This window comes from Pseudopodoces humilis, chromosome 1 (genome assembly GCF_049639895.1).
Source record: "Pseudopodoces humilis isolate 2021_Gansu_Grassland_sample_001 chromosome 1, ASM4963989v1, whole genome shotgun sequence".
NCBI classification, from domain to species: domain Eukaryota; kingdom Metazoa; phylum Chordata; class Aves; order Passeriformes; family Paridae; genus Pseudopodoces; species Pseudopodoces humilis.
This window is the reverse complement of record NC_142200.1, coordinates 82,889,607-82,910,700: the sequence shown is the minus strand read 5'-3', so window position 1 is coordinate 82,910,700 and position 21,094 is coordinate 82,889,607. Positions and strand designations below refer to the sequence as shown.

The following is a 21,094-nucleotide window of genomic DNA, read 5'->3' as shown; positions in this document are numbered from 1 at the left end:
CTTATGTCACATGAAAAGAGGAGGAGAAAACCCGCTCTCGTTGGCCACACACAAGCACTGAGCAACCTTTGTACCCGGGGTCAGCAGAGGTATCGCCACGCAAGAGGTTTAGCTCCACCCAGAGAAGGAAGCAAGTCAGGTGCCACTGTCCATGAGCTGTGGGACAGAGTGAGTGCCAGCTCTGCAACAGCCTTCACTGGGGGCAGGAATGCACAGTCTGATAATATGGGGTTTTTTTTACTCTCATCAAGCTCAACACTTTTTATTTGTTTTGGAAAAGAAGAAAATAAAGAAGAAAAAAGAAGGAAAAAAGAGGAGGAGGAAACACCTAATGTACCTTCTCCCACACAGGCTGTGCATGTGCACACAAGGATGAAGAGCTGTGCACAGAGTGGGGCTGTGTGTGCCCTGCTGCCAGTGGCTCCTAGCAGGCTCAGGGCTCTGGCACCGGTCACACAACCTGAAAAAGCATTTCAGCTTCTTTGGAGCTCTTGGCTGCACAACACCAGAGCCCACCGCAATCACTGACATTGCTGTCTCTCTTTACAGACACAGACCTCAAGCTGTGCTCAGTATCTCCAGACAAAGACAAAGTGTGGACACCAGCAACTGGTATGTGGCAACACAACTCCTTATAAGGACCCTCAGAGAAGAGCAATAAAGATCAGAGCTCATAATTTTACAAACATGTAGGGACCAGTCCTTATCCCAGAGCTCTTGCAATGCCTCACAGGCAGCAGTGGAGAGAAACCCCAGCAAATGCCTCCTGATGGTGTTTAAGTCCTCAGCTCCCAGATTAACTTATGCCTTCCGATTTCAGTGGAACAATCTGGCTTGAACAAAGCAGGACATAGTCACACTCCAAGTAGCACAGTGGTGGAGAAGACAGCAATCCTAAATCTCCTGAATCCCAGCCTTGTGCTCTTTCTCCCAAGTTTATGAGTGCTTAATCTTAGAGAAGCTTATACTAAGATTTTCATGTTTGTTTAAAGTTTTAAAACAAAACCTAATCACCTGCAGGCAATCCTACATGGCTTTTTTTTTTTTTCAGTCCCTGATGCAAAACAACCCTAAACCTGCTCTGCAGATCTGCTGACACAGAGGAGATTAAATGCTATTTTGCTGGTCTTTTTAAACCCCTTATTGATTTTTTCCTGGGTTCATGTAGGGTTCACAAGTGAGAGTGTTGGTCCTTCGAGTATGACTGTCCATTTTAAATGCCACTTTCTGCATTAAAGGCCAGGCTGCAAGGCTTGCTCATGGCCCAGAGCCCCACCTGCTTCATTTGAGATATATTTTTCACCTGATATAGTTAAAGCATCACAGAGGGTGGTGTGGAGGTCACAGACATTTTAACCAAGCATGGTGCTGTTGGCTTCAGAGAGTGATGAATGCAGAGCAATTTGCCTTCTGTGCGTAGCAGAGGGGAAGGACCTACTTCCTTTGGACCTGCTGTCCCACCTTAGTTTGTAATTGCCTGATTGGCCTTGACACCAAGAGGCCAGATTCTGTCCCCAGGGTGTGGATACAGAGCCACTGCACAAACCACAGGCACCCTCTGGCCAACAAACCCCTGGGGTCCAGGGTTTTGGAGATGTGAGAGCAGGGCTCCCACCAACCCCTGCTGCACTCAGAGACCCAAATGTGGCTGGCCATGTCACTGTCTGGGAAAAAGGACCACCACAGAAAGGAGACCCAGGAGCTGAGCTCATGTGAACCTTGATCATCTGCACAGCTGGAGCACCAACCCTGATAACCCTGTCAGCCACATCTGCTGGAGGTGCTGCCTGGCTTCCACCCCACCAGCTGGCTCTTGCTCATGGCTTTGTCAGAAATGTCATCCTTTGAAATACAGCACGGGAACTGGAACAGCAAAGGGAAAGGGATGCCATCATGAAAGAAAAGATGGTGCACAAAGAGCTTCACTGGCAATTTCAGCATAAATGGGTGGTACCTGGTCGTACCACAAGGAAGTGAAAATGGGGGTTTATTGCAAGAGATGTTGGACACGGGTGATTCCACTTATAGTTACCCGGGCTACAGGTAAACATATAAATGAAACAAAAAATTCAGGTATACCTATAAACAATACATGGAGTCAGACAATAAATAAAGTCAGAAGGGACTGTCTGACCCAATCCATACCCAAAACACTTTTAAGCTTTAAAGTCAGAGTAAGCATTTGTTGGGAGAGCTTTGCGCATCCCTGCAGGAGACAGTTTGACCACCAACCCTGTGAAAGTTATTTGCTAATGTTTAATTGGGATTTCCTTGTACATAACTTCTATCTGGTGCCTCTCATCCTTTCACTGTGCACTTCCAAGGTGAGTCTGGCTCTGCATTTCCTACAAGGTAGCGTCACACAGCACTGAAGTCTCCGTTCAGCCTTCCCTTCCTCAGGGTGGACAAACCCAGCTCTCTTGTCCTCTCCTTGTATGCCACATCCTTCTGTTGGACCTGCTCTGGTACCAAGGACCCTGCAACTGGACAAAGCACACTTAGATGTGGCCTCACAAATGCTTCGTATTTTCTTCCAGAGTGGCTGAAGATTTGTTTGTTTTGGTTATATTCTAGGTTCTCTAAATTTAAGAGGTCTTGCTTTTCCCACTAAAATATGGTACTGACTAATGCACACGATCAGAAGGATCCTCCAAGCTGATCCCACATGGCTGCTCCCTTCTTCTTAGCTGGTTCCTAATTGTCAGAGCAGGGAGGCTCCCAAACAACCTTTTATTGAGAGAAGTAGGACAAAATCCAACCTGATTACCACTCTAGCAGAGCTAGGTCAGTCAGGAGCAGAAGTCTACATCTGGAGCTGTGGATGATGGAAGAGGTTGCAAGCCTTGCACAGGAGTCTCATGATGTCTCTTAAGCCCCTACATTCCTCTTCACTTTTTCTTCATTTTAAAACGCAAAACCTGTGCTTGCCCTTACCTCCATGCCTGCAAAGCAAAGCAAAGCAAAGCAAAGCAAAGCAAAGCAAAGCAAAGCACAGCCTGCAGCAGCGATCTCAGGCCTCTCCGCTTTGGTGCCACTCCCCTTTCCTTCCAGATATTCGGAGTCACGCCAGGCAAGCCTCTCACATCCCGCTTTCCTTGCCCCTCCAGGTACGGGTGCTGCTCCCACATGCATCCTCTCTCCTCCACATGGTTCCTTTTCCCCCATGCTCTGACTTCCACCTCCTTTTTCTCTTTTCCTTTTGTAGCAAACTCCACCTTAGCTCTGCCAGAGTGGCACAGGCTTCAGCCCAGCAGGGTGCGTGGTCCAATTTTCTCCACACGTTTCCTTCAGGGTGGCCTCCGTGCACTGAGAAAACATTGCAGTAAAACTGACCAGGACTGAAGGCTGAGCTGGCTTTTATTCTGATAAGTAATCAGGTCACATAAACGCTATTAGACATGATCAGCTGCATGATCTCTGCAGGCAAGTTCTCCAGCAAGGAGGGAAAATCCTTTGGTGCTCTGCTTCATGGCAGAGCCAGAGCTTTGTGCATTTCTTGGCCAAGTCCTATCGCATTTGAGGCAAACACATTTGCCTCTGGGCAGGGAGGCAGGGGCGAGCAGGGCAGGGGATCTGCAGCCAGCCTTGCAAAGCCTGGCTTGTTCCTCTGTACCCTTCCCCAGGGACTCTCTGCCTCCATCCATCCATCCATCCATCCATCCATCCATCCATCCATCCATCCCTCACTCCCTGCGGGTCTGAGGCAAGCCGAGGCACGTGGCCAGCCTCTGGAGCAGGAGCCAGTGCACACCAGCAATTTTCAGCCTCAGGATGTTTCCCTTTGAACAGCTTGACAGCAAAAGCTTTCATCCTGGAGAAGACTGACTTGCATCTGCAGCTCGTCCGCCCATCTTACTGGGATTTGCACGCCAGTGGCTAAAACCTGGCTTTGGCTTTAAGGTTGAGCGCTTGAGTGGACTGGACTGCTGAGGTGGCCTCATCCTGGCTTCAATCCTCTGCCTGAAAGGTCTCACAGGACAGCCCTGGATATATGGGATGCCTTATGGCTGAATTGCACCTTGGCAAAGCAGCTTAGTATTCATCCTTCGGGGCCAATTGCTGGCTATCATACAGAACAGGGGCAATTCACAAGGAAGAAAAGGCATCTTTTTGGAAAAATAAAGTGGTTTGGGTTTTTTCCCCCTCCAAGAAGCCTGCGAGGCAGAGTGACAGCATGCATGAAGAGAACATTTATGCAGACGAGCAGCGTGGCCTATTTAACAGCAAAGTGAAAGAGCAATTATTCTACAGCTCCATTCTGATGTTAACCAAAAATAAAAAATGTTGGGACTTGGCAAAAGGACCACACACATCCAAGGAAGCAGCACTGGCAGTGGGGGGGGAATTACACTGGCAAAGGGACCCTGAGTGGGAAGCAAATGAATGCTGAGGTTCCCACTCACAAAATCACCAACCCTGGGTTTGCAGGAGCAATTGCCATGACTAAGAGCATTAAAACCCCTCTGTGAGGCAGACTGGAGGCAGTAGGGAATAAAGCCAATTACTGTTGTACTCATTTCCCTATCCAGGAAGTCAGGGCTAACTCTGCCCTCTGTTTCTGGCCAGCTGAGCCTGCACAGCCAACGCTGTATTTCAGACATGGCACATGGCAAAGCTGCCCATAAGTCCTATAGGCACAACCCAGCTCCTCTTAGGATAAGATTTTGGAAGCCTTTGTAGAAGCCACCACCAATTTATCGTAAAAGAGAACTGTCAGTTGTGCCTAGAGAACAGCTATTTTCTAATTTTTTATTTTGACCCTTAAAGGAGCTTTTATTTATCCAGGTTTCAGAGAGGGCAAGAGGAGACTAAGCTTAAGGGACAAGGGCACCTGGTTTGTTACACGGGTTTCTGAGCAGAAACTCACCAAGATGAGCAAGAACAGCTCACAGTGGCAAAACACCTGCAAGTTTCAGCACAGGTGGCCCTTCAGCCCCACTTACACCCTCCACTCTCTACAGTGGTGGTGTACAGTGACATTGCTTGATCCTGTGCATCTTAAAAGTGATTCTTAAAAATTGACCTGCACTTGTGAACTCTGAGGCCCTCAGAAGCAGATTCCCAGAGTACCCTGCTGAATAGCTCCCAGAGAGCTTAAAGTTAGCTCTCCTCAAGTCCAGGGTAGCAACTCTGTTCTCTTTTTTCTCATTACACCGAGAAACAAAGTCAACCATTCCATGTTCACTGTGACCCACCCTCACATCCCCCACGAGTCTTTCTTGTGCACCATGGGGCAGAGGCATCAGCTGCGTGCGGCTGAGCTCTGTTGTGAGCCCCATCCCACAGCCATCAAACAGACTGGATTCAGGAGCACGGATCCTGGGCTGCTGACACCAGCTGGACACATTTCTCCTAGAGCAAATGCCTGCAGCAGATGAGAGGATTTACGCTTTCAGCTTCACACTGCTGTTCACAATCAGTACGGTGAGGGACAAAAGCATTTCTTTGTCTCATGGAGCTGTGGAAGTAATTATAAAAAGAATTCTTAAGTGCTCAGATAACTTGAATCTTAAGACCTGTCTACATAGTGTAACTACCTCCTTGAGTCACGGTCTGTAAACTCAGAAGGAGAAAGAAAAAAGCCCCATGCCACAAACATCCCCACAGCTGGATACTGGGAGACTAGGACAACTTTTCCTCCGAGCAGGACAGGGCATGATGCACATGGCTGCATTCACCCTTCCTCCTGGACCACGTTTAGAATGGAAAGGAGAAAGCACGAGAAAGAGAAGGGGAATGAATAACACCAGAGACAGAGGGGAACCCCATCAGAAGTGGTGGTGTCAAGCTCGGCTATCAGACTCCAGCAGGTGTGTGTCCCTTTGGATGCAATTCCATTTGTAGGTAGTACAACTGAGGGAAAATTTGATAAAAATAAATAAAATTGGTAATCAGTGAATGGTTATCATTTTGCTTATTGGTCCCCTATCACTAGTGGACACAAAAGAGAAGCGTGGATTCAATCACAGCAGCCAGAGGTTAGCCACCAACAGGCTGAAAACTCTCTCGGGCTCAGAAAATCATATCCACATCCCCCCCATAAAGGGTGTGCACTAAGGGCCTCCTTCAGTTGCCTCCCCCTGGGTCTCTCACTGCCACCAGAGCCACCCACAGCTACTGGTGGCAGCAATGCAGAGACAGAAAATAGGCTTCAAGACATACATGAGACATTCACATCCCTGGAGAGGCAGCTGAAGGCCTGCTGGGGGGTACCAAGTTTCCTCAAATGGTGCTAGACATCTACACCTGGACTGCTTTCATTCAGCCCCCCTGTCTGCAACAATAAAAGAGCATTAAGTAGGACAGGAGGAGACAGCAGCTTAGCAGAAAATTGCAATGATAAATATCAAAGGGGGGGCATCCTGTGGTTCTTGCTTTGCTTAAAGAGGACATTTGTGTCAGTGGTGGGAATGACAGGCCACCAGCTGAAGCACAGTCCTGTGGGACCTCTAAGACCTGGTGGCACTTGCAGGGTTAGGGCAGGAGATGACAACATATTCCCACCTCACCAGCATTCACTGGGAGCTGCTGGAGACACAGAATATTCTGAGTTGGAAGGGACCTATAGGAATCATGGAGACACACAAGCAAAAGCCTTGATGGCAGGCACAAGGAAGGAGTGAACCTCATTGCTTGGCATTTGGTTTGTCTGTGTACATTAATCTGGAAGCTTTTTGCTGTTGTTCTCTTTTCAGCTGTGACTTCAGCATGAGGATGTGAAATTTTAGAGGAAAGGAGAAGCACTCTCAGCCTACCTTCAAACCACAAGCTGTAGTTTTGTTTAAAACTGAAAAAATAGATAAGCCTGGCAGGGAAGGACAGCCTCAACCCCAAATGCTGGTGGTGGCTTCAGAGGTCCTTTGGCCCAAGAAAATGCCCCAAGTACCTCAGGGAGGACAAGAAGGCAGCTTCCAGGCAGAAGAAACAGGACAAGAGCATTGCTGAGCCACTTAGGTCTGCCTGTTGTGCTGGGTGAGATTTCCACCAGTGCTCACTGCCAAGCCTCGTGCTTCTCCTGGGCTGTAGCACAACCAAGTTTAGCCCTGCTTGGGCCCTTGGGCAGCAGAAGGATCCAGAACACACATGCACTTCCACCATGTGTCACACCAGTCTGCAGCTCAGCCACCCTCCTGCCACCCACTTAGCTCCAGTGACCACGGAAGTGACCACCTTGCCCAGTTTAGGGCAAATCTGGGAGAAAAACTCCAAATGGGGGTTTCCCCAGGGAAAAAAAAAATCAAATTACCCCTCCCCCTCAACTGGTCTGGGAAAGGAAAAAAATTTCCTTGGAGAGAAGTGGAAAAAGCTGTTTATTTAACAGAAATTGAATAATATTAAATAATAAGACCTCTTGCTGTTCGATGGGATGGTAAATCTAGGAAGAAAAGTCCTTTTCATGTGGTGTAGCTCGGCTCGCTCAGGTTCTTATCAGTCCCTCCGTCGCTGGAAAGTGCCGAGGCCCAGGCCCCGGTGGGCCACAGGCGTGAGCTCCCGGGGTTTGGCTGGGTGTTCAGTCCAGAGCAGGCTTGCACAGATCTAATAAAAAAAAGGGAAAAAAGAAAAAAACAAAGGTCCAGGGAACTCCTCTGCCTCAGCTAGCTAGAACTAACTAAAAGCCAGAGAGAAGCTCTGTCCCGCTGTCTGTCCGTGCTGCAGACACCACAGTCCAGGAGCGGGATGTGTGGGAGTGATGTTTTTCTTTAACACAAACTGCGCGCTTCTTCCCCCTCTCTTGCTCTCAAAGCCAGTCTTAAAGGTGCAGAACTTAATATATAACATAAACCAGATGATTGGGGATACCAGTATCAAAAAGTCACCCCAGGACACCCATGCCCGAGTTTCCACTCAAATTCCACAAGGGGCAGGAACCACTCCTGTTCAATGCCCCATGTCCTGGGCACAGGCAGGCTTTGTCTCCCCTCTGCAGCTGATGCTCCCCACGGGTGTGAAGACAAGGGCAGTCTGCTTGATGCTCAGAAGAAACTGAATCTGGAGAGACAGTTTGTCTCCAGCTACATTTTCGGAACTTTTAAAGCCTTTTGAGCCGAAACATGACATTATCCAAACAGAACATGATGCTATAATAAACAACACAGAACAAAAATACATAAACTAATTTAAAGTGAAATAACTTACAGCCAGTGAAACCGAAAACAAAAGGATGGAGCAAGGTCATTGTGGGCGCACTGAGGCAGACAAACAGCAGCATAAGAGACTCACAAGGAGATGAATTTGAGGGAAACCAAAGGAAAATGGCATAACCAGGAAGAGAAAGCATTGTCCAACTCATCCAACAGCAGGCCTGGAAGCAGGGATTTTGTGGCTGAACCCATTGCCTCACTGTGAGAGAATTGAGGCAATAACATGGGGAGTGGTAGCACAGTATGGTTTGCAGCCAAAAATTAGATGACACCCAACAGAGGCAGCACAATAGAAGTGGAGATGAAGGGGAAAATCACCTTTTTTTCATTTGGATAAGTGTGTCCAGCTGAGCCCAGGTTGTTCCTCACAGGTGCTGTTGCACACCGCACTGGTGAGAGCCCAGCCAGAACCTCTCTGCTCTCCACAGGTAAAACAAAGGGCGGGTAAAGCCCTAGACTGGCAACAAGGAGCCTGTAGGATTAGAACGTCTCTGGAAAAAACAAACCAGCACTCAATGCATTTGCATTCACATTTGTGAAGCAGCACCACAGGATTATTGCCACTCCTTTTCTCAAGGAGGGAAAAGTGACATTTTAGACCCCAAGTGCTGACAAGCACAGGAAAGTGAGTTTTTAGCTGAGACTACAGTGTCTGTAAATTAGAAAAATCTATTTTGCTTTCTTTGATAAGGCAACTGCAGTCTGATGCCAAATCTGTCCTCTTTTACCTGTCCCTGCTGCCTCAGGCACACAATGTAATACCTTATTTTAATAGGTCTCAAGTGAGCAGTGAAATCCATAACCACACAGCTTGATGGCTTCTGCACTGCTGTAAAAACACTCGTGTGGAAGTGGCTGCAAAGCCCTGTTTGCTTCACTGGAGGGCCCCAGCCGGCCCAACCAGCACCACGATCCTCTGGCTCTCCATTTATTGCGCTGTTGGGCACAGGTCCATCAACAGCTCCAGAGCAAGACCAGCAATGGGACAGGCCCAAGGACCACCCAGGGGTCTAGACAGGAGCAGCAGGAGAAGGAAGCACCCAAAACATGGGCCTGAGACCCACCTGAGAAGACCTGGCCAGCACTTAACTGGGATGGGGCACACAGACAGCACCAAAGCCCCTGGCTGAGCTGAACTGGGGCTGCTGGGCCCAGGGGAGGCTGGGCAGGCTCATTAAGGCCCATTAGTGCTCCCAAGGCCCAGCTGCTCATTTTGCATCAGCTTTGGCTCGTTTTCCCCTCATGCTTTGCCGAGCAGCCACCCCGCTGGTGCTCTGCTCTGCGCAGCAGTCGGTGCGGCGCAGCTCCCGCTCAGGGACGGCGCAGGCAGCTGTGGTGGCTCCCCCGCCATCCATCCCTCCCTCTGCTGCCTTTAAACTCTCACGTTTCTCTGTATCAAAGGCACGGCCAGCTGTAAAAATAATATCCTGGCATGGATGGAACAATAAGGCACAATATGCAAACACCTAAGCAGAGCAAAGCGAGGCTGTGTGCGGCTCAAGAGAGAGCGTGTTTGAAGCAAAATTAATTTTGTTTAATTTTATTAAAGGACCGAAGGCGCTTCCCAGCTTCTTAAGTGGCAACAGGAGGAGCCTGGCATGTCCCTCCATAAGAGACAGACGGGAAGAGCTCACGGACCAAAGGGAAGAGAGCATATGGAATGTGTTACGTGTCTGTCGTTGAAGAACGGAGCTTTAAAAAGTTCAGAAGGAAACTAGATACATTTCCAAACAAAAAAAGGTTGAAAAATACAGGGTGAGTGACAACGCCCAGTGGGAAGGGGGAGAGGGTTCCCATTGCCTTCCCTCTGACTGAGAAAGCCTGAAGCACTGCAGTCTTTTGAATACGGAACTTGTCTAAAACTGGTTAAAGATGTGCACTGAAAGATGAAACTTTAGGGCTATAATAAAGAAGGCATTTTTTTGAAATGAAAAAAGTAAGGGCCCAAATAAATGGTTAAACATTCTAGGAGACCACACTCTGGCTATACACGCCACTGGAAATGTCAGGCTGGCTTGACCTACTGCGTCCCAACCCAGGCTGCACTTGCTTGCAAGAAGGCCACTGGCTAGGTGCTTTTAAAATAGATCAAAAAGCAGAAACAATTGAAATTTGAACTTCTGCAGCTCAGACCACCAGAAAGCAGTCGTGGTCCTCCCATGGCTCCTGATCACAGCACCCACTTCTCTGCCAGCATGAGCAGCAGGATGCTCACCCCCACCCACGTGCAAATCAAAACCTGCTCTGAAGTGCTGTGCGTGTCACCTGCCACTGGCCAGGAGGTGGCATTCCCCTGCCCGATGGGTCCCAGGTGCTCTGGAAAGAGCAGGGAGGTGAGGGCAGATCACCAGCTAAATGCAGGTTGAGATGAACCTGCAAGCCACAGGATGGTCCCTGCTGAAGTGAACTAAACACCTCCTGCTTCTGTTGTCTTTGCTGATGGGGCTGCTGGTGCAAATGAAAACACGGCTCACACAGGTGCTTGAAAAAGCTTCAGAAATTGAACATCAGCATTCTCTTTCTTCAAGCTCCTGTGCCAGGTTTTGGGCAGCGGTCCCTGAGCCCCAAGGCAGAGTGCTGATGAGGGCATGAGTGCCCTGCTCCTGCCAGGTCTGCACTGGGCAGTGAAACACAGCACCTTCCCAGCAGCTGTCCCATGCAGTCAGCATTAGGAACCTGCTGGCAACAGATAGCAATAAAAGCATTGTAGTATTCCCTTCCACAATCATGAGCAAAACTTAGGAAAGTGTTGTCAGTCTCCAGCAAGCTGGCTAGACATCTCTGGCTTGGACAAAGTAACAGCTTTGTCACCTCAGGGCAGCTGCTCTCCCCAGTGGTGCTGGAGGCATAACAGCCTTTGGGAATCAAGCTTTAGTTCTATAGTATCCAAGCACATTTGCTTTCTTGTCTAACTCTGAATTAACATCCTCTTCTTTGCCTCCTCCAACTAAGAACATGCTAAAAATGAGATATCCTTCCTCAGAAAGGAAGAAAAATGTGTTTTCAGTGAGCAGCGCAAAGTCCCAGCTCCCATTCAGCTGCCTTTGCAATGGCAGGTACTGGCACAGGCTCAGACTCTGCTAGCTACCCTCTCGTGCTGGTTATTGTATTTTGAATTAGCAGGTTGTACTATCATTTGGGAGTTTCCCTATCACAGACTAAAGCAATTCAAATGGCCCTCTACATCCGTCATAACAATGTTTAAGCCATGAACTGTAACATTACAGTCCCTGTCACCTTCATCATGAGCATGGTTTTAGCACACACAGGAGAGACTTAGAAAAGCTAACCAGGGCAAAAGTGAGATGAAGAAAATACCCCAGCAAACACATAAATGAGAAATGGAAAAAAACATCAGAGGGTGACAACACCCAGAAGAGTATCTTAGCTAGCTCTGTGTAGCCATAACAATTACATGAACACTGTAAAGGTTTTGCATGTATTGTCCTGGTCTGTCTCATGTTCACGTAACTCAGCCCTATGCAGACTGCTGGAGGGGCTCATCTCCTCTGTTATGTGTCTGATCTGGTCAGCTGCACTGCGGTGACATGCGGAATTCAGCTGGTTTTGTACCAAATTGATGCAGTTGCTCTTTGAAGTTCAGTGCTATGAAATTGATCTGGGCTGTGGTAAGAAATCAAGTGATGTGTGGAAATTGTCTCACCCCAATGCCTACTCCTATTTTTTTTTTTTGGTGCTGCTGTTGCTTTCCCCTGTCCTCTTCTCCTCATGTTACTGCTCTTCTCATCTGTGATCTTTATTCTGTACGCCAACAGAGGCCGGGATTTACATGCCAGGTTTGAAATACCTACGAGTCCTTGTCAAGGTGTACCTCAGAGCAGGAACTTAAAGGAGCAATTAAAATAAGTCCTGTGATGTTTTCATCCAGGAGTCTTGCAACTGCTAAGCTGTCTGCTCTTGTGCTGTACATATCCTGTAAAAAAACATTTAAAGAAAGGAAGGGAGCATTCTGGTAGCAACACAATTACTTTAATACATTATATTTACTCAAGCCTAGACATTGCCATTGGATTCAAACCTTAGTTTTGGTCAAAACAAGAAAAAAAATCTGAAGATGTTGAAATGGCAACAAACTACAAATGACGTAAGACTATTTTAATGTAACATTTTATTATATAAACTATAATTTATTATGTATCACATAATTTTTTTCTAAGAAGTTCCTAAACAAAGCTAATTGGCAAGTAAATTTTTAATGCAATAATCCCCATTGTCACACCAATGAGCACTGGTAGGAGTTAATTCTTATTTTTGTATCCATCTTCAAAATCCTCTGCCTCAGGAAAAAGGCATACTTTAAAAGTCAATAAAAAATGGACATTTTAGATCGGAGGGAAGTTCTAAGATGAATGCACAAGTGGTTAAGATACAGCTTTCTTTTACCAAGTTCAGCACTGTTTTTCAGCCTGTGCTTTTGTGCCTTGTGTTATTGACTCACTCATACAACAGTGACCCTGTATGCCAGCCAGGGAACACATATCAATATTAAAAATAATAGTTTTATTATGTTCTGTCTCTTGGGCAAAATGTTCCCGAACATGAGATATTCCAGATAAATGTCTGATCTGTGGACCTTCAGGCTAAGTAGAGAGAGATAAGTAAGAGACATTATCCTCAAAGATAACCAGACTGCCTCAGGAATTACTCCCAGAAAAAAAGGAAAAGAAAAAAAATAAAGCTTCTTGGTGCTCAGAAAGCAATTCTCATTGTATGAATGCAAGTATCTAGAACCATTTTAATCCTCAATAGTTCTTAAGACAGAGCTTTCACATCTGGATGCAATTCCCTGGGTCATCAATATTTGTTATGACACCTGGGCTATTTTAGCTCTGGTTTGGGTTGGCAGGGACCTTTACAGGTCATCTAGTCCAACCTCCCTGCAATGAGTAGGGACACCTTCCACTAGACCAGGTTGCTCAGAGCCCTACCCAACCTGACTTTGACTGTTTCCTGGGATGGGGCATCTACCTCCTCTCTGGGCATCCCATGCCAGTGTTTTACCACCCACAAAGTAAAGAATTTCTTCCTAATATCTAATCTGAATCATCCTTCTTTTAGTTTAAAACCACCTTCCTGGTAGGCACCCTGTAAGTATCAGAGGCCACAATAAGGCTCTCCCCAGAGCCTTCTTTTCTCCAGGCTGAACACCCCCAGCTTTTCCAGCCTTTCCTCATAGAAGAGGTGCTCCAGCCTCCTGATCATCTTCCATGGCCCTTCTCTGGACTCACTCTAGCAGGTCCACATCCATCTTAAGTTAGGGGGCTGGCCCAGAGCTGGACACAGTACTCCAGCTGAGATCTCACCACAGAGGAGTAGAGGGGGAGAATCACCTCCCTCAATCTGCTGTAACACAGTTACCATGCTTATTTTTTTGAGAGGTAACAAGTAGTATACTCATCATGTGAGAAAATACATAAACATGAGAAAACTCAGTAGAAACGAGCATTACAAAATCACAAGTCAAACCTTACTTAGACGGCATGAAGATGCAAAAACCAAGTTAAACTGAAGCACCTGAGATGACCTCAGTTGTTAAAGCATGGTGCCAATAACACCATGGTTGTGGGTTTGATGACTTAAGAGCTGGACTTGATGATCCTTGAGGGGCCCTTCCAACTCAGAAAATTCTGTGATTTCTGTGACCTTAAGTGGTACGTCAGGTTTCTGAATATACCACTGGTGGAGTTATGCTGCCACCTATTGTGAGGATGAACCTGGCACTTGTTATTTTGCTAGGCAACATTACCACTTGCTTTTTTGTATTAGAAATGCTTTCTTCTGAAGTATCTGCTACTGATCGGTGCTGGTGAGAGGCTGCAGGCATAGGTAGCCTTTCAGCTGGACCAAATACAGATGTTAATATATTCTGATCTCTAATCTACCACAATGTACAGCTGCATTTGGCTTTGTCCACTACTGTCAGCTCAAAAGCTGGTCCAAAATGAGAACCCTGCTTCTCTGCACTGATCAGTGGTAGAGGAATGCAGCCAAGGGCAGAGGCAATGTGCTACCCTGGCATAATGCTCCGAGATGTGCTTCTCCTTCCTCCCTCATGTGAAGAGCACAGGACTGTAAGTTCCACAAAACTGAGACAGCACTTAAGCTACAGTATAAACTCATGACTGTGCCTTTAGGACACCCCTTCTTCCCCCCAAGCACAAGGGCAGCCCACGTGGCCTTTATGTATATTGTGCCTGGCGCCAGCAGCCAGTTACCAGCCCTGAGCAGGAAGCTCTGCTGCCCAAAGCTCATTTTTTTCTGCACACAGAATTTAGGCAAACTTATTTCAGGAGAGCAGCCTCAGGAAGCCCAGGCCAGCACACCTCCAGAGGCTCACACCACGAGCAAAGCTGAAAGAAACTACAACAGTACTTCCACCTCTCTAAAACTGAAGTAGCTCAGCACCGGCCAAGTTCTGCAGTTCTCAATGTACCTTCCCCCACCTTTTTACTTCACCTCTGCCTTGGCACAACAGAGATGCTGTTCCTTCACTTCTCCAGTGGTAGTAAGCAGCTATGCCAAGACCAAGGCACTAGGCCATCCCTGCCATCTTCAGGTCACTTAGCTGGGAAAATGAAGCCATCTGTTCAGCCACAGCAAGCAGTGTGCATCATCACACTCCCATGTGCTCCTTTCTTCCAATCCTCCCCATGCCTGCCTCATTATTCATTTTTTCTTCCAGCTTTAGGAACCAAATGGTTCCAATCCAGAGCAGCACTGCAAACCAGGAGCAGTGTACTCAGGAGTCACTCTTTGACAGCCTGGATAGCTGCTCAGGCCAACCAATTAATGCGATTTTCTCACTTATCTTTCAGGCATTCAGCAGCTTCCAAACCAGTCAGCGGGAGAGAGAATCTCTGGAGCTGCAGCTGGAGTGAAACCTGATTATATAGACAGCAATGGTGCAGCCAGCTAGGACAGCCAGGTACAAGTGCAGTCAGCTCTCCAGCAAAACAAGCACCAGAAGCATGAGGTGTTTCTTCTTTTGGTGTGCCACAGGGTATGTATTTTTACATTTCTGAATTGAATCCAGCCAGGATCTGTCAAAGTCAGGGCTGCTTGCAGCACAGAGGCAAATGAGTATGCCAGCAACTCAAGAAGGCACTGTAAGTAGCAGATGGCATTTTCAGAGTATTAGCACAATTTATGAACTCCTTAGACAGGTGTTTGCACTCCCTTGAGCCCAGAGAAGGGACGCAGAGCACTTGTGGCAATGGAAGCTGTGTGACGGTGTCTGTGTGACTCCTGGGCTCAATACCCCACCACCATTAGGGGAACTGTCCTGAAAAAGAAAGGCTGGGTCCATGGGCAACTTTCACCTCCTCATCCTCTGAACTGGTTTCTCCAGAAGTAGGTTGTTCTGGGGAGTAATCTGGGATAAAAATCCAAGACAGTCTGTGGCCCTTGGCTCCATAGATAAACTGCAGCTTAGTAGTAGGAATCAGAAGTACTCTTTACAGCAGAGTGGGATGAGTCCTCAGTACCCTTCTCTTCCTAAGTACAACCTGAGCACATCCAGAACTACATTCCTATCAGACTCTTCAACTGCCCTGCAAGCAGGCAAATTTTTCTAAGCTTCTTCCATACTCCCAGCAACTCCTGTTACCCTTCCATTTATTTTATCAATAGAAGATCTCACTTTCTGGTCACTTAGGACACACATTATTTGCATGAAAGTGAAAAAACAAAAATGTGTTCAACCTGGATTTTAGCCCAAATCCAGGAGCCATCAGGTTAGGATAGGCTTACCTGTTCTGAAAGGGTTGAGGTCCAAGTCCTGGGTCTATCACACAAGGATGACCTATTTCTACCAGGAGATCCCCTATATCTTAAAGAAGTTTAAATCGAGATACAGCATCTTGACTTTGGACACAACACTGAGCACAGTTTAAGTCAAATACTCTTGGCTTTGTCTCAATAGCGACAAATTCCAGCCTAAATGGTAGCCTGCCAAAACCCTCCATGATCCCATCCCTATACCCAGCAGCACTGATTCATCATTCGCAGTGATAAAGGACAGTACAGGCACACAGGTACTTTTTTTCTTTTTTTTTATTGCTGTTAATTCAAGGAAAAAGGTTGCATAAAATCCAATCTCTTCTAGAAATATAAGTGACCTTTCCAGTACATTTCAAATATCAAAGTATATGGTAAACATACAAATAAAGAGAAGGTAACATACCTCCTATTTACAGTACAGTATTTTAAATCATAAAATAAGTTCCATAAAGTACAACTGGCAGGTAATTCACAATACAAGTCCATTGGTGGTTTAACACCCTCACTTCAACTCAAACGCAGTTCATTCATTTCAAGTGGTCCAAAAATACCCAGATCAAATAAAAATTTTAATCAAAATAATTTTCATTTACTACTTAAACTTTTTTTTTTTTTTTAAATTAAAGCTTTCATCTACCTCCCTCCCCTTCCCCCCCTCCCCCAAGAAAAAAGTTTCAAAATGTACACTGGTGCTAGAAATATAAATGCTACCTATGAAGAAATGTAGTAATCAAGCTTTTTTTTTTCTTTTTTCTTCAAGTTTTTTGTTTAGCAATTTATTAGACGGTTGAACCAAAGACTGATTTTTATTTCATCCCTCTACCGGACACTGGGTCTGATTTTAAGAAAAAAACCATTTCTGCCATGAACTGTGAGGAATGCCAAACCCTATGGATATACAGTGGTAGTTGTTCATCGGTGTTGAATGCAGCAGTCAAAAAACACACTCATCTTCCAGATAACCTCAGTGCACTTTAGGAAATCAAATATTACCTGGAAGCAATTTAGTACATATATTGGCTTTTAAAAATAAAATAAAAAATACAGCAGCATTAAACTTACTTACTCATGATACTGACATGTTTAATACCATCTTAACACTCATTTCAGTCTTTCACATTATACCGTAATTACGCATAGTGGTAAATTGTTATAAAATAGTGACTTTTCTATTTGGTAGACAGGTTCTAATACTAATACCTGACTATTTTGTAGAAAACCATAGCTTTTGTTGAGTTTGAAATAAAACATTTACATTCTAAGTACAATGCAACACTGTAATAGTTCAGGAAAAAAATATTCAATCAAGTAATGTTCATTCTGTGTTGACACGATGTAGAATAGCTTTAAAAAAGGAAAAAATGCTGTCAACTTTCATTACAAATGCAAACACACTGAGTACAACATTCATACCATTTTTTTCACCTTTGTTGCTGAACATACAGGCTAAAAAGCTACAAGGGAAGAAAAATCTGTCAATTTAAGCTCGTTCATTTTTCTAAATCTGTTCCAGTCCACACAGTTTCAGCCCCTTCCTGCTCTATGGATTTTCTTTTGTTTGGGCCTCTCGAGAGCTGCGTATCTGTATTATTATCAGGTATAGTACACATACAGTATCGTGTTTTCCTTTGGACTCTGCTAATAGGATGTTTGAACATCTCCCCTCAATTCATGAGCATTAAATTTAGAGTACGGGCAGGGTCTGTATGAACTGTTAAACACTCATGCAAGTCCAACAAATCCACATGGACAACCAAGGAAAGAAAAGAAAACAGCAGCATAAGGAGAACAGGGAGGGAGGGAAGAAGATTGTGGTGGGGAACATGACCAAGTTTCTTCTTTCACCATATGGCTGCTCCACCAGTGATGTCAGAGGTCAGAGGAATTTTTTTTAAAAACTGCAGTAAACATTGCACATGTCTCAAGTCTTCAGTGCAAAAGCATGGTTCGAATGCTCTGTCTGATTGTTTGGCTGTGTGTGTGAATTACATGCATTACGCAAGCCTCTTGTAGAACCAGGAGGAGACCAGGGACTCAGCTTCCTTCTTTTGTACAGAACAGAGGTGCAAAAGCAATAAAAAATTCCAAAAGAATATAAAACCGGGAATGTCCCAAAACACAAGACCAACCTCCCCCTCCCACACACACCTTCCCCCAATTTCCCAAGCTTCAGTTTAAGTAGGCAATGTTTACTTGTTTCAGTCTGCAGAATCCAAGGTATCATTGGAAGGGGGAGGGGGAGGTGCGTATCTCAGTCTGTAAGTGCCTAAAACAGGAAAGAGAACTACTAAGTCACTGCTCACAATTAAAATGGATTACAAAACCACTACAAGGTATCAAAATGGACATGCTCTTCAAAAGGCACTATCATCCTCCAGTCCTTTTAAAGTAGGTCCTCAGACTTTATCCTATTTTCTTTCATCCTCTTGCTAGAACTGTACGTTTTAAAAAAAATATATAGAGTGTAGATATAGGACTTGAGCTTTACTGGAAAAATGAAAATAAAAGATGGTCCCCCATCAAGGTTCATCTTTCCTGTTCTGGTCCAATCAAACTACTAAAGTCAGAATGGGAACAAGGGCAGGAATCAAAAATAGCTTGTGCTCAATGCAAACCCTGCATTTTCCCCATTCTTCTGGACAGAGAGAGAAATGGAAGCTATTCCTTTTATATTTAGTTCCAATCAATTTCTGCCTTTTTGCTGCAACTCGTCTGAAAAGTTAAATGTATTGCATGACAGGGTACACAAGGACAGCCGATTGTGCAAAGGTAAGCCCTAGAAAACGTTAAATATCAAATGGCTAGTCTATTGGTTTTTCTTTCAATTCTCAGAAATTTTAGGAATCCAAGGCCATATCATAGACAATAATTGGTATCTTTCACATTTTGCCAGTGAATTCTCTCAAAAAGCACCCCACTGAATGGGAATGGGAAAACTGAAACAACATGCAAGTCTCAACATAATGCCAAAACCAAACCAGTGAGAAAAGAATGACAATTTAGGACTGGTATCATTTGACTTTCCAGCTCTGAACCCATTTTCAACTTCACGCTGTGAACCCCGTTCCCTCGCACTGTTCTACAAGATTTTCAGGCAGAGATAGGATACTTTGCAGTTTTAGAGCAGGTCACTAGTGCACAACCATTTACACGAAACATACACACGCACGCACACCTTTCTGCAAGACCAGAAACAGCACATTCAGAAAGGTAAAGAGAAACTGCTAAACTCAAAAGCAAGTCCGCTGGGAGTTATCATGATTACCTTGTTGACTGGCCTCCATGGATGACTGCTTACAGTCCTGCGCATAGTGTCCACTTACACCACAATTGTAACATGAAACGTTCCCATTCTTCTTGGGTCCCGACCCATTTGTGTTGGCAACTACGTTAGGTGCTGGATATACAGGATAGAACCTCCCAAATCCTGCCATCTGCTGCATACCATAGTTGGCTTGGCTCCCCATCACTGGGTCATGCATAAGCCCGTTTGCATACGGAGACTGAGGCAGGAAGAACGGAAGTTGTGTTCCATTGCTTTGATGTGCTTGATTGAGGTAGCTGCCATTGCAAAGTGATGGCAGAGTGAAGAAAGATGGAACTCTGTAGACTTGTCCATGAAGTGGGTTATGATAAAAATAGCTATTAATCTGAAGGCTGCCATTGGTCCCACAGCTACACCTACGTCCGCAAGAACCGCAAGGGCCAGATCCCAACTGCTGCGGAGGTAACATTGTCCCGTTAGTGTTATTATTCCCAACAGCGTTTATGTAGGATGTGCTGTCACTCTGTGCAGTGCTGTGTGTCAGAGCAGGGCTCGGGCTGGGGGCAGGGCCTGGCGTGTGCGTTGGGATTGCAGGAGGAACAGTGGACTGGACCTGACCAACACCGAGGCCAGCGGACTGAGGTGGTGAGGAAGTTGCTCCAGTGCTCAGCACGTTTGTATTCTGGTTGGGCAACACACTGGTAGCGTGAGGGCTGCCTGGCAAAGCGTACGAAGCTGGTGGAGGTGGCGGTGCTGCTGTGGAGAGACCAGCTGCTGGAAGAACTACCTTGAGATTGGTAGGCTGAGGGATTGCTCCTGGGTTTCCCTCAATGTGAGGCACCATTTGATTCAGTCCTACCACCTGGGATGCAGGTTTTGTGATGGGATCTGTAGTAGGAACTGGGGATCCTGGGAAACTACCTGGATTGTGGACTGGGATAAAGGCAGTATTTGGTGATCCAATACTTAAGTTTCCTGTCGGCTGCTGTGGTCCATTAACTGTGCAACTTTCTGATGACCCCTGTGGAGAGGGGATTTTCAACCTATGTATTGCCAAATGCAAAGCAGGGCTACCAGGCTGGACAGAATGTGGAAGGAAAGAGGATGGGACTGGCAAAGGGGAAGCCATGAGCTCAAGGCGTTTCTCAGGTTCACCAGAGGTCACTGGGCCCATTCCTGCAGGAGGGGAATTTGCAGACTCTCTTACTGGCGAGACAGCAACAGGTGTGGTAACCAGCATTCCCATGGTTTTACCATCTGCAGATATGGGTGGTGGGACAACTGCTTCAGGCTTTTGGGCAGCGCTGTGCATCACACAGTGTAAGGCAGGCATGAAGGAAATATGCTGGAACTTTGCATTCAAAGGATCTTCTGAAAGGCTCCCATTTTCATTATTCACTGAAGAGATCTGAGCAGATGATTTGTTCATATTTGATGAACTGACAGCACTGTAGCCTGTAAACCTGGTTGTATTTTGATTCCCAGAGTCCTCAGAATTGCTGTCTGTATCTGTGGGGACAAAAGCATTTGTCAATCAGAATGAATCTCAAGCAACAGAGAATCATGCCCTGGGCTCGTTTACCCATATAAAACCTATTGAGTTTGATGACATGAATGATAGTTATGTCTTCCCAAACTGTGACAACTTCCAGATTCTTTTCATTCATCCAAATTAAGCTAGGTCCATCTTCATGACTTGCCTACATCCACCTGCCCAACTAGCTACTGTGTTTTTGACTCGTGTGTATCTGCAAATGCAAAGAGTAGGACACAGAGTGAATTAGGAATTTTCATCTGTCTAGAAGGATATTAACACAGCCTATTTAAATTTGGAAGGAGTGGCAAACTGTCAGTACAAAAAGACAGAGCTCCCGGACATGCCACACAT

At 45.9% G+C, this 21,094-nt stretch overlaps 1 protein-coding gene across 2 annotated transcripts in view; it reads right to left on the bottom strand.

Moving 5' to 3' along the window:
* Positions 1-16,204: 16,204 nt before the first annotated feature.
* The window catches only part of ZCCHC2 (zinc finger CCHC-type containing 2), a 44,318-nt gene continuing 39,428 nt past the window's right edge, over positions 16,205-21,094 (bottom strand). For both annotated transcript variants that reach the window (XM_005526469.2, XM_014255593.2), the window contains exons 13-14: positions 19,207-20,715; positions 16,205-18,207 (exon numbers count right to left, since the gene is read on the bottom strand). In XM_005526469.2, coding sequence (XP_005526526.2) covers positions 18,140-18,207; positions 19,207-20,715 — 1,577 coding nt within the window. In that variant the 3' untranslated portion in view covers positions 16,205-18,139. The remainder of the gene's footprint in view (positions 18,208-19,206; positions 20,716-21,094) is intronic.